The sequence below is a fragment of the Diabrotica virgifera genome, chromosome 3 (genome assembly GCF_917563875.1).
Source record: "Diabrotica virgifera virgifera chromosome 3, PGI_DIABVI_V3a".
Taxonomy (NCBI): Eukaryota; Metazoa; Arthropoda; class Insecta; order Coleoptera; family Chrysomelidae; genus Diabrotica; species Diabrotica virgifera.
The window spans coordinates 225,263,952-225,276,828 of NC_065445.1; the positions used below are offsets into that span (position 1 = coordinate 225,263,952).

Below are 12,877 nucleotides of genomic sequence, written 5' to 3' on the forward strand. Positions count from 1 at the left end.
AGGACAAAGTATGTGTTTTTATTTTGCAATAAACAAATTTATTTATTTATATTAAAATGTACTAAAAATTAAAATGTATCAATCATTATCAAAGGTCATTGGAAGAGCAAACATATCCGCTGTCTTGCGCGTAGCACCAAAAATTATTGTTTATTTAAAAAATTTCCTGACGCTCGGTACTTAACCGATTTTAATTTCGCAATTTTGAAAATTGCAAACGAAAAATACAGTAATCTTCTATAAGTCAAAAAAAATTCAACTTGCTGTCTGCTTTATTTTAGGTCCTGAAACATTTTGAAAAAATGAATTTTTTTGCGAAAGCTGGATTTCAAAATTTATTTTGCAAAATCTGTTACACCGATCTTAATGAAATTTACAGTATTGTTTTAAAATATCATAAAGTTTTTATGGGTGAAATATTAAGGACCTAAGTGTAGCATAAATGGCTGAAAAATGTAAAATGCGAATACATGTTTTTTTATGTTTTTTTCGCAATTATAGCTATTTTTCAAAAAGGGTGACAATTTCTAAAATTTATAACTAATTCTATATTATAGGAAATTTAATTAGACAACTTTTATGTTGATGCAACTTTTCTCGGAAATAAATACTTTTAAAGTTATCATCAAAAGACGAAGAAAAAAATCGAATTTTTCCTTAATTTTTTGACATTTTGATTATTTAAACAATGTTCCGGACCTTTTTGAGTGGGAAGATAATTTAAATATTATAATATGAGTTATTTTTAAGCAATTTCTGCAAAAAAATATGAGTCACCTCTCAACATCCAAATGTACTAATATTTTTACAGATGCGCCCTGGTCTATGCTGAAAGTGAGCCTTCGAGACCACATAATAAACCAACAAATCAGCAAAGAAACTATAAAAGAAACCGAGGGCGACCACCGACTAGATGGACCGACGACATAAAAAGAGTAGCGGCAAACATGCTACAACCGGCCCAGTGTAGAGCACACTGGAAGGAACTGACGAAGGCCTATATCCAGTAGTGGACGCGATTAGCTGATTGATGATAATGAAGGGTAGAATGATTTTGATGATTTCGTGCCGAACTTTCTACGGAATGGCTCTCTGGAATTATGTATATGATTGATTTTATTCACCACAGTATTTTACTTTTAAACAAGTTAATAAGTTTATTGAGGAAACGACTAGTCAACATGACTTTTAACTGAAGTAAGCTATTTGCATTGTGCAGTAGTTCAAACTCCCACTTACCTACTATACTGCATAATTTTTACCATTTTTTTAATTGTTCAATTTTTTTATAGCATTATTGACGCTCTTTCCACAATAGACGTAGAGGATTTGCTGGAAAGGTCTCACACAGTTCTTGATGATTTATGGAAAAATGATCCACCGTTTCCTAAGGACAGAATCAAACATATAATGGATATTATAGGTACCTACCAATAATATATAAATTTTATTATTATTCTTCGATTATTCCATGCACAAGCTATAGCTTATCTTTTACACTGCATAACAAGTAGGGCAAAAAGTTACATTCAAACCGGTTTATGCTATTTTTTACTAAAGTTTTTGATGGCACTTCGCTATTTTTTTCTGTCGTCTGCTTCTCTTCCCCAGTCCAAATCTCCTGTTTTCTTTAAGTCACTCTTAACCATTTCTGTCCATTTTATCCTCGGTTATAGTCTCGTTCCCGTTCCTATGAACCTCCTACGTATTACTTTTTTTGACAGTCATCCCATTGGCATTTTTGGGTATGCTTCAGCAACATTATTCCTTGTGTCTTAACATATAGCATTTTTTAAGTCTTGTAGTACCTATATACTTTTTGTTTGTGGTTCTTCTTTATTCTTCCTTACTCTTTATTTCTCAGAAAAGGCTTCCCAACATGTTACATATCCATATTTTGAGCAGCTCCTCTTTTACTTAATTTAGCACTCATATTTTGCATGCAATATGATGTAGTTACTATTATTATATTATGTCTTACTATTATTCGGTATATCCTCAGGTTTGTTTTTCTAGATCAAAACTTAAATTGGCTTACTTAAAAAACTTTATTAGACTTGTTAGGCTTTCTTTTACCTGTTGCTGTTTGCCAGTTATGAGCTTATTTTTCTTATTTCAGATTTTAGACAGAAGACGTTTTAAAAATGTCTTATAAATAAGTAAACTTATTGACCCTCTCAAACTCATCTTCTCTATCGTCTCTTATTTTTATTTTTAAATTTTTTCCTTCCTCATATTGGCTCCTCTGGATAATCATGTATTTCGTTTTTTAAGATAAATTTCTAGTCCAGATTTCGTTGCGTCCGCTTCTATTTTTTATATATTCTTCCTCTACTTTTGGCATCATAGCCCTGGATGGGTCTTTGCCTGTCCTTCCATTTAGTCCTCTCTTGTGCTAATCTTTTCCATTGTCTTATATTTATGGTTTTCAGGTCGTCTTCCACGTCATCCAACCATCTCGTCCTGGGTCTTCCTTTTTCCGCCTTCCTACCGGCTTCCACTGTAACATCTTCTTTGTCGTTTTCATGTCTTCTTGTCGCTGAACATGTCCCAGCCATGATAGTCTTTGACTTTTTACAAACCCATACCCTTTATTCAGTTTATTAAACTCGTCGTTTCTCCTGTTTCTCAATGTGCCCTTGCACCTAGCCATATTATACTATTCTCTGTATCCTTCTCTAGAATGTCCTTAGTTGCGCTTCATCTTTTCTGAAGTGAAAACTTCTTTAGGGACGTTGTGCGATTTTTGGATAGGGAAAAAAGCATTGAATTCGCGACCGTCATCGCGACTGTCATTGCGACCGTCATCGCTTATGCTATATATTATTTGCATGTATATATAAATTGTATATATTATATATATATAGTCTTTTTGAGTCCCTTTTACTTTTCAGTGTCGGGACATAAATTGTATAGAAGTATTTAAATTTAAAATAAATGTAAAACCTATTTTTCGACAAGGAAAAAGATTTATTTCGCGACCGTCATCTCTTCGGCGAAATAAATTTTGTACGAATATATGTATTGCAGTGAAAATTTCTTTAGGGACGTTGTGCACGTTTTGGATGGGAAAAAGTATTAAATTGGCAACCGTCGTCGCTTCGAAGAAATAAATTTTTGAAGTGAAAACTTATTGAGGGTCGTTGTACACATTTTGGATGGGGAAAAGTATTAAATTAGCGACCGTCATCGCTTCGACGAAATAAAATTGTGAAGTGAAAATTTCTTTAGCGACATTGTGCACTTTTTGGATGGGGAAAGTATTAAATTAGCGACCGTCATCGCGACCATCATCGTTTCAACGAAATACATTTTTGAAGTGAAAATTTCTTTAGGAACGTTGAGCACTTTTTGGATGGGAAAAAGTATTAAATTAGCGACCGTCATCTCTTCGACGAAATAAATTTTTGAAATGAAAACTTCTTTAGAGACGTTGTGCATTTTTGGATGGGAGAAAGTATTAAATTAGCGACCATCATCGTTTCGACGAAATAAATATTTGAAATGAAAACATCTTGACGGACGTTGTGCACTTTTTGCATGGGAAAAAATAATAAATTAGCGACCGTCACCGTTTCGACGAAATAAACTTTGTACGTATATAAATTATGCGTATGTATACATAAATAGTATAGGGCAAACGCATCACGTATATGATATAGGTATAGCACTTCTATTTGGAGGGGGAAAAGCATTGAGCTCGTAATTTATATACTATAAGAAGTTTCACTTCTGTCGGCACTCCCACGAGTGCCTTCAATTTATTTTTCTTTGCTCAGGTTTCACAACCATGGTTAATAACGGGTCCTATCAATGTTTTATAGAGAGTGATTTTGGTTCTTTTCATCTAATAATTTCGATGTCATCAATCTTTTATTAGCATAGTATGAACGATTGCCATTTTAAATAAGTGCATTATTTCTACACATATAGACCAGGAAGGATATGTTTTTAGGTGGATGTGAGAGGTGGCATTCGGATTTTTGCGGATAAAGTTAGGTGATAACTTCGTTAATAATAATTGACTTATGCTCCTTCTCAAATATGCCCGGAACATTAATAAAAAAAATAAAATATTTAAAAATTTCAAAAAATTTCGTTTTTTTTTCTTCTTTCTCTGCTTATAACTTTAAAACGATTCATTTTGGAACAAAGTCGTATAGGAATAAAACAAAGATAATTAAATTTTCTATCAGATACAATTAGTTAAAAGTGTCTAACACCATTGCTGCAAAATAGCAATAAATATAAACTAAGGGGACAAAACAAGTCTGTTCTTATTCAATGTTTTTCCATCACTTAGGTTACACTTAAAACCTTCCTAATTCGCTTAGAAAATTTTTGTAATGTGCTCAAACCGTCCACCAAAGGCTATAGCGGGATAAGATGGTCAAAATTTCACCAGGCTCGATTCAGTTTTGGGTTTAGCCATTCGAAAATATATAATTGAAAACTCACTCAGCCAAATTTTCAAGTCCCTAGGTGCTCCGGGGGGTCCGCTATGGAAAAAACGTGTTTTTTGAAAACATTATTTTCCAGACGCTCCATTGCTGCAAAAATCTGAAAAAATTAATGAATGCGTATCTTAACAACACAAAGCTGCCTGATTTTTCAGATTTTAGCTTTAAAATTGAGCGCAGGAAAAAATTTTGAAATTTTCAAAAAAAAATTAGGTTATGTTGTAAATTTTTCGCCAACTTTAAAATATTGTTGTTTTGTGTATTTTTTTCCATTCTTTCGAATGGCATAATCATTATTATCATTTTCGACGTGGAAAATACCTAAAAATCGAAAAACTGTTTTTTTTGTCATTTTCTGAAGTTTTTGACTCATAAACTCAACAACATACAGCTAAATTAATCATCATTTACATTTTTATATGTATTGTTACATTTACATTCAAAATCAGCTATTAGAACTTATTTTTTTTCCTACAGCATGCTCAAAAACCCCGTTTTTCGGCGTTTTTACTAAATAGCCTCAGAAATCAGTAAAAAAATAATTCTTTTAACTTTTAAAAAATTAAAATTTTGTTGTTCTCGAAAGAATGTAATACAATTAATACCTAAATAAATTATTTTTTTGTTTTGCAAGATTATTTGAATTTCATATATTATAATAATATCGTCCTATTAAAGGTATCCTGCCATAGGCTTATAAAAAAAATCAATAAATTAATTTTTTTAACTTTAAAAAAATTTTTTTTGTAGTGTTCGATATAAAAAAACCACTCCTCAAGTACTGCCGTCGAAGTCACTAACTATGTACTTACGTAATAAAAATCGTGTTATTAAACGTTAATGAGGAAAATTTTTTAACGTTTAAAAAATAAAATTTTTGTAGTGTTCGATACAAAAAAACCACTCCTCAAGTACTGCCGTCGAAGTCACTAACTACTTACGTAATAAAAATCGTGTTATTAAACGTTAATGAGGAATTATTATGTAAATAAATTACTAAATTATTTGAATTATTTAATTGCTTAAATAGTGCAACCTAAAGAGTGCAGTGTTTAAAGGGATTAATAAATTAATTATTAAAAAGTTACTACGTACTCATGAAATTACAAAATTCAAATTCAAATTAATATACAGTATGATGCAAAGGAAAGGAATAAATTTGTTATTTATTAAACTGTCGACTCTAAGGAAAAATCCCGAAAGAGGTCGATTTTTTAATTGTGATTTTTTGGCATATATATCATACTAGTAGTGACGTCATCCATCTGGGCGCGATGACGTAATCGATGAATTTTTTTAATGAGAATTACGGTTATTTGAAAAACTATAGTAGTAAAGAACTTTGGTTTGTATAATGGTATAACATTTTATTAAAAAACTTTTAAAAAAGTCATCCAAGAACATCCAGAATGTTTTCGATCTAGTCAAATCATCTTCAGTGACATTCTGTGTAGTTATTGAAACTAGCCCACTAGTTGATATGTAGTCTTTAAAATTACATAATTTTATTAAAATAAAATTTTTATTAAAATTATACTTTTGGAATGACAAGTCAAGACGAGTGACACAGGCCGAATTCCGTCTTGACCTCGAACTCGTTGTGACAAGTACCCCTTCAGTTTTTCGAGCAGGGAAGCCATGCTGCTTTTGAGCTTTAGTAAAATCCATTTATATCGACATTGTGCCGCATTTCAAAAGTATAATTTTAATGTTGTTCTGAAGCTATTTCCTTTGGCATTTTTATGATTACTATTTATATGGGAAATTTTAATAAATAATTATGTAATTTTGAAGACTACATAATAATATATCAACTAGCGGACTATAGTTTCAGTAACTAAACAGAATGTCACTGAAGATGATCTGACTAGATAGAAAATGTTCTGATGTTTCTCTATGGTGCACCTAGCGACTAGAAAATTTGGCTGAGTGAGTTTTCAATTATATATTTTTGAATGGCTAAACCCAAAACTGAATCGAGCCTGGTGCAATTTTGACCATCTTATCCCGCTATAGCCTTTCATTAAAATTGACTTACTAGATTTTTGCATAATAATTTTGCAATCTAAACTTTTTTTTTAAATTAAAATTTTTTTAGAATCTTGCACAACAAAATCTAGAACATACAAAGATTTGTCAATTTTTTTACATATAAAGAAGCACTCCACCTATCTAATGCACTTTATAGAATTGCAATCGGATTATTTAAGCAGCCTCAGCAATGTTTTAAAGTTATAAACAATTTTTTGGCTTATAAGCAAATTAGTGCTGTGTCCAGGAGGGGGTGCTACGGGCTCCTTTATTTAGATGGACTAACCCAAAAAATTTTATGTATTTTGACCCGTAGAACAGGAATTTTTTGGGTAACAGTTGATCCGGATGTCGATAAGATTGTTATAAACAGAGAACTTGAGGAATTACATAACATCGATTTTTCGCAAAATAAAACACTTTTTTTTGTAATTTTTGGGTAATTCTAAGCAAAAAATGTTCTTACAAGTTTTTTCGTAGAATGCATATTTTTCAAGATAAACGCGGTGGAACATTCAAAAAATCGAAAAATTGCAATATTTGAACGAGAAGAATTTTGATTAAAAAATAAAATAGCAATTCTGCTGACAGCATTTTGAAAGTTTAAGTCAAGTTATACCGGTTTTAATTATTTGCATTGCTGAAAATTAATTTTGTTATTATTAAACATAGCTATTTGTTTATAAGCCAAAAATTGTTTATAATTTTAAAACATTGCTGAGGCCCTTTAAATAATCCGATTTAATTCTGTAAAGTGTATTAGATAGGTAGAGTGCCTCTTTATGTGTAAAAAAATTAGCCAACTTCTAGATGGTCTACTTTTTGTTCAGAAAGATTTTAAAAAATTTGAACTTTTTTAAAAACATTTAAATTGCAAATTTATTATGCAAAATCTTTTAATGAAATTTGGTAGACCATTTAAGTAAGTTATAGGAATTTTCTAAGCGAACTACTAAGGTCCTAAGTGCCACCAAAGTGGTTAAGAAACATTGAATAACAACAGGCGTATTTTGCCCCCTTATTTTGTATTTATTGCTATATTGCAAAAAAGGTAATACCTTAAGATATTTTTGACCAGCCGTATATCATACAAAATTCAATTATCTTCATTTTATTGCTCTACGACTTTGTTCCAAAACGAACCGTTTTAAAGTTATAAGCAAAGGAAGCAAAAAAAAAATTGATGTTTTTCGAAATTTTTAAATATTTTAATTTTTTTATTAATATTCCGGACATATTTGAGAAGGAGCATAAGTCAATTATTATTACTGAAGGTGTCACCTAACTTTATCTGCAAAAATCCGAATGCCACCTCTCACATCCAAAAATACATGTTTTTGTACAGATTAGTCCTGGTCTAAAATATATTATACATAATTATATTAGAAGCATTAAATTATTAGCGAAAGCTTGGCATGGTGAGACATCAGACATCACTGTTTCTTATTATAATTTGCACAAGTAAATTCAAAAAATTGTTGATATTTGGTCTCCTTGCCTCATTTTAACTAGAACTCTGATCTTAACCCATTCCACGTAACTTTAGTTTTGGTTCAACTTGAGGTCGGCTTTATTAGTATTCCTATTTCTTCAGATCTAATATCGTTAATCAGGGGGACGTTAACCTGCAAAAATAAAGGGAATCATATAAACGGAGTATAGAGAAAAATATAAAATTTGAATTCGTAAATAATATTGAATTTAATATTGAATATAATATTGAAATACTCACAAAAAATTAACTGTCGCAAAAAGGATTTTCAGAAACTTATTTCTTAAAAGCACTTTTAAGAATATAATTCTGATTTACAATTTTTGCCATTTGTATAAAAAAAAAATGTATTATTCATTTTACATATATCTGAACAGGAAATAAGTATTTTTTGTGGTGTAGTTCACCTACTATAAAATTACCTTCAATAAATAATACAAAACTATGTAAATCTGAAAAAGGAATCTGCATATAGTAGCGTGACTACCTTCTATTGACCAATTTACATGTAAGGGAAATATTCGCAGAAAATGGGCCAGTGTAAAAAATTTCGTTCTCTTTGAACTCTAATGAAATCGTCACTTTGACCGCAGATGACCCCTAGATACTTATGATACCTGGCTTGTGTTTTTGTGTATGTACAATTTATTTGGTCACTCACTGAGACTGCTAGGGAATGGATAAGACATTCTTGAGTATATTTAAAAAGAAACATTCATTTTCCTCAAATTTTTGGTTTTACATTACTTAATAGCTCAAATTTTTTCTTCTATCTACAGTCTTATCTTATACAAGCACATAATATGGGGATATTTCTAATTTTCAATAAAACTTAATTATATTCAAATAAAATGAAAGTAAACTTCTTCTTTTTCTTTCGGTTTTATATTAGGTATCTATGTCTCCCTAACCTTGGCAATTATATTCGCGATTTGTTTACGGTCTTCTGCTAATTGTAATAGTTATCCGGCAGTGCATATTCCTGTTCAGTCGCGAATGTTTTTGACCCATAATATCTGCTTCCTTCCATGATTTTACCTTTCATGATAAGTTGAAGGATTCTGTAATGGTCTCCTCTAAGAACATTCCATATAGGTATAAAATTGTTCTTAGTTTAATCGTTTTCAGTAATTCAGGAACGACATTTGCTCTATTTAACACAACTTTGTTGGTCTGCATCGCTGTCCAGGGTATTTAGAGCATTCTTCTCTGCAACCAAATCTCAAAAATGTCGCTAGGCAAAACTAATTTTGAAAGCAAGAGTAATTTAGATAATGTTGTTTTTAATGAAAAAGCTTTTTTTTCTACGGCCGTGCTAAAAGAGCCACTTTCACGCACGCATTTCGTCTCCGAAATTGCACTTTCCCGCACGGCGTGCGTGAAAGTAAATTTTCCCTTATTGTGTTCATGTTTTAATGAAATTAGCGCGATTATTCGATGAAATAAAATTATTTTGACATCATATTTAAAAGTCAGCTCAGTAGACAATTATAATGGTTTTGAATCGTCGTCATGGATACCAATATCGTCGTCGTGGTAAACCATTATATTGAAAGTTTGGTTTTGACAACCTTGTCAAAGAATTAATTTGTGTATTTCCACTTCTAAATAAAAATTGATATAACTCTATTTTTTGTGGCTTTTTTCCAAATGTACGGCCCTAGAAAAAATATTGTTCCTAACTCATGCGGAAAGTGTCTTCCCCGCACTCGACTGCTTGTCTGAACTCCGCTATCGCGCCGTTCGGTTCAACGGCAGTCTCGTGCGTAAAAGTATCACTTTCCGCACTAGTTAGGAAAATAACTATTTTTTTGGTGCACGCTCAAATTGGTGTATTCAACTTGAAATAACGGAGAATCGGTCGATTTTAGATATTTTTTACCTTTTGTGTTAGGACCTACTTGGAAAGACTTTTAAAATGAGAAATATTAAATGTCCATTACACTCAAACTAAGTGAGATATACTGCAAAAAAATTGATGACTAATGTATTTTATGAAAAAAATGAGAAGTATGTTTTAACCCCTCATCCATCAGAATTTAAATTCTTCGTTTTCTTCTGCAGTACTGTTTATTATAGTGTTATTTCTATGTTTAAAAAGTTGGACGGGTTTAAAATGAATATTTAAAAAAAAAATAATAAGATCAAATTATAGAGCGCATTTTTAAATTTTCCTAAAAATCTTTGTTTTTCTCTATGTAACTCGAAAATAATAAGAGATACGAAAAAAACATGTCGTACAAAAATGTAGGATTTTTTTAGATAAAAATTTTGATTTGTGTTTCAGTACTGTGTCTTTCATCATTTTCAAGTTACATGGAGAAAAAGGAAAATTAAGAAAATTTAAAAATACGCTCTATAATTTGATCTTATTTTTTTCAAAAACCATTCATTTTAAACCCGTCCTACTTTTGGAACATAGAAATAACACCATAATAAAAAGTATTGTAGAAGAAAAACGATGCATTTAAATTATGGTGGATGGAGGGTTAAATATACTTTTCATTTTTTCTTAAAATACACTCATCAATTTTTTGCAGCATATATCTCGCTTGGTTTGAACGTAATCTAACTTTAATATTACTGATTTTCAAGGTCTTTTCAAGCATTATACAAGGTATTGGTCGCATTATACACCTAAAATCGACCGTTACTCTGTTATTTTAAGTTGAATACACCGATTTGAGTATGCACAAAAAAAACACACTTATTCTTTTCACCCACCATATCTGTTTTTGTATTACAACTAGAAGATTTATGAAGGAACGTGTCGATTTGTTATTTTATAAGCTACAAAAAAATTTTACATACAGTAGGAAAAATGAAAGAATACCCATGAACGAACATATAAAACACGCTGTATTTTCCTGTCACTGTGTCACACAAAAAATTGGCCAGCGCAAGTACATGTAATAATTATTGTTACATGTAGTTGCACTGGACAATTTTCTTTATGACACGGTGACAGAAAAATACAGCGTGTTTTATATGTTCGTTCATGGGTATTCTTTCATTTTTCCGACTGTAGTTATTTTAGTTAGATGCATAGTTTTTAAGGTATTCGCAAAAAAACCGTTCGAAAAGGTGTTATGTTTCAATGAAAAAGGGCCAATTTTTATCCACGAATAACTCAAAAACTATTGAGTTTTAGAAAAAAAAAAGAACAGTTTTTGCTTAGAATTAGGTTCTTAAGCCACTTCCGTGGTTCTTTTAACCAAAAAAATTTTCACCAATTACTTTTAAAAAGAAAAGCTTTTAACCAGTGCGTTCTACCAGTCCTCACATACGGAGCAGAAACCTTAACTCTCACAAAAACATCAGCTGAAAAATTGAGAAGGACATAACGAAACATGGAGAGATCAATGCTCTAAATAAGCTTAAGAAATAGAGTCAAAAACGAGGAAGTTCGTAGACGAACCGAAGTGAAAGACATTATCGAATGTATTTCCAGGCAAAGATGAAAGTACGAAAGTCGAAAAAGACAATGTAGAAAAAAAAAGAAAAGAAAATGTAGGAGAAAGAAGGGAATATCCAAAGAAAATAAGCTAAAGGAAATTGAAGAGAAATTTAAAACTAAAGAAATAAGGTCATTTTACCAAGAGGTTAAAAGAACGCACAAAGGATATCCAAGCCGAAGCATCTATATTAAGAATGAAGATGGATTACCGTTAACATGGCCTACTTTGCCCAGTGGGTTCAACTTTGCCCACTGTAAGGGTTATAATATTTGTAAAAAAAATACTTGGCAACATAACAAAGTACCACAGACGTTTACGCGCGCACTAAGAAACATGCATAAATCAAGATAGTGTAATCTAACCTGTGTGAGTGAAGTGTAATGCTTATAGTAAGGTAAGAAATTTGAACACGTGTTTGTAGTTTTTTTAGTGTAAAAGCTAAGCACTGCTGGGTATACACCAGTAGGAATATTAACTAAATATTTGTTTATACGTCTTATTTAGTATTGTTTTAACTGAATTTGAGATGAAACGTTTATCAGGTATTACATGTTTCTTCTTTATAAAATAAAATCCAAGTGGGCAATGTTGTCCTGTCATTTGTCTTTAATTTTTTATTTTTATTTTTTATATAAAATGTTTTAGAGGCATTTAAAAGGAAACGGAAGTGTTCTTTTGAGTTTTTACGTAAAACAGCAAGTCAGTATTTACCTAATTGTTTTTTTTTCGTTCAAGGACCCATCAAAATGCCAAAAAAAAAGCAGAAAAAAATTGGGAGCAAGGCAGTATGTAAACTACTCTGAAACCATGCTTGAACGAGCTGTGGAAGCAGTGAGAGGAGGTTTAAGTTCCCGTCAGGCAGAAGAACATTTTAAGGTGCCACGCCGAACTATTCTGAATAAAATTAAACGAACGCATGTTTCCTCCATTGGCCATCCACTTACACTCACTAAAATAGAAGAACGTCATTTAGTGGATGTTGCAAGTGCAGAATATGGTGCTCCTTGATGCATCAACTTTCCAAGACTGGTTTTTTAAAGTTGTTTTACCTTGGTCAAAACGGGATAACAGCACAAATGTTTTGGTTGGGGACAACTTGTCCCCACATTTGAATATTGAGATAATAAGGGCTTGTCAAAGGGCAAATATAAGGTTTGTATTTTTGCCACCTAATTCTACAGGGCTTACACAACTACTTGATGTTGGATTTTTCCGGCCTTTAAAAAGAGCCTGGAAAAAGATCCTTACTGATTTAAAAACTAGTCAACCTAACTTAAATTCAGTTGAAAAAACCATCTTTCCTCAATTGCTAACAAAACTAATAGACGTGATTGAACCAAATTTTCAAAAAAAAAATCTTTAAAGTTCATTTCGTGCAATTAGAATTTGTCCCTTTGGCCCACATTAAGTGCTAAAAAAGATGCCAAATGAGAGAT

General features: G+C 31.4%; 1 protein-coding gene across 1 annotated transcript in view; it reads left to right on the plus strand.

Moving 5' to 3' along the window:
- Nucleotides 1-12,877, plus strand: part of LOC114331236 (cytoplasmic dynein 2 heavy chain 1) — a 410,099-nt gene that overhangs the window by 31,886 nt on the left and 365,336 nt on the right. The window contains exon 6 of the mRNA XM_050645881.1: nt 1,293-1,423. Coding sequence (XP_050501838.1) covers nt 1,293-1,423 — 131 coding nt within the window. The remainder of the gene's footprint in view (nt 1-1,292; nt 1,424-12,877) is intronic.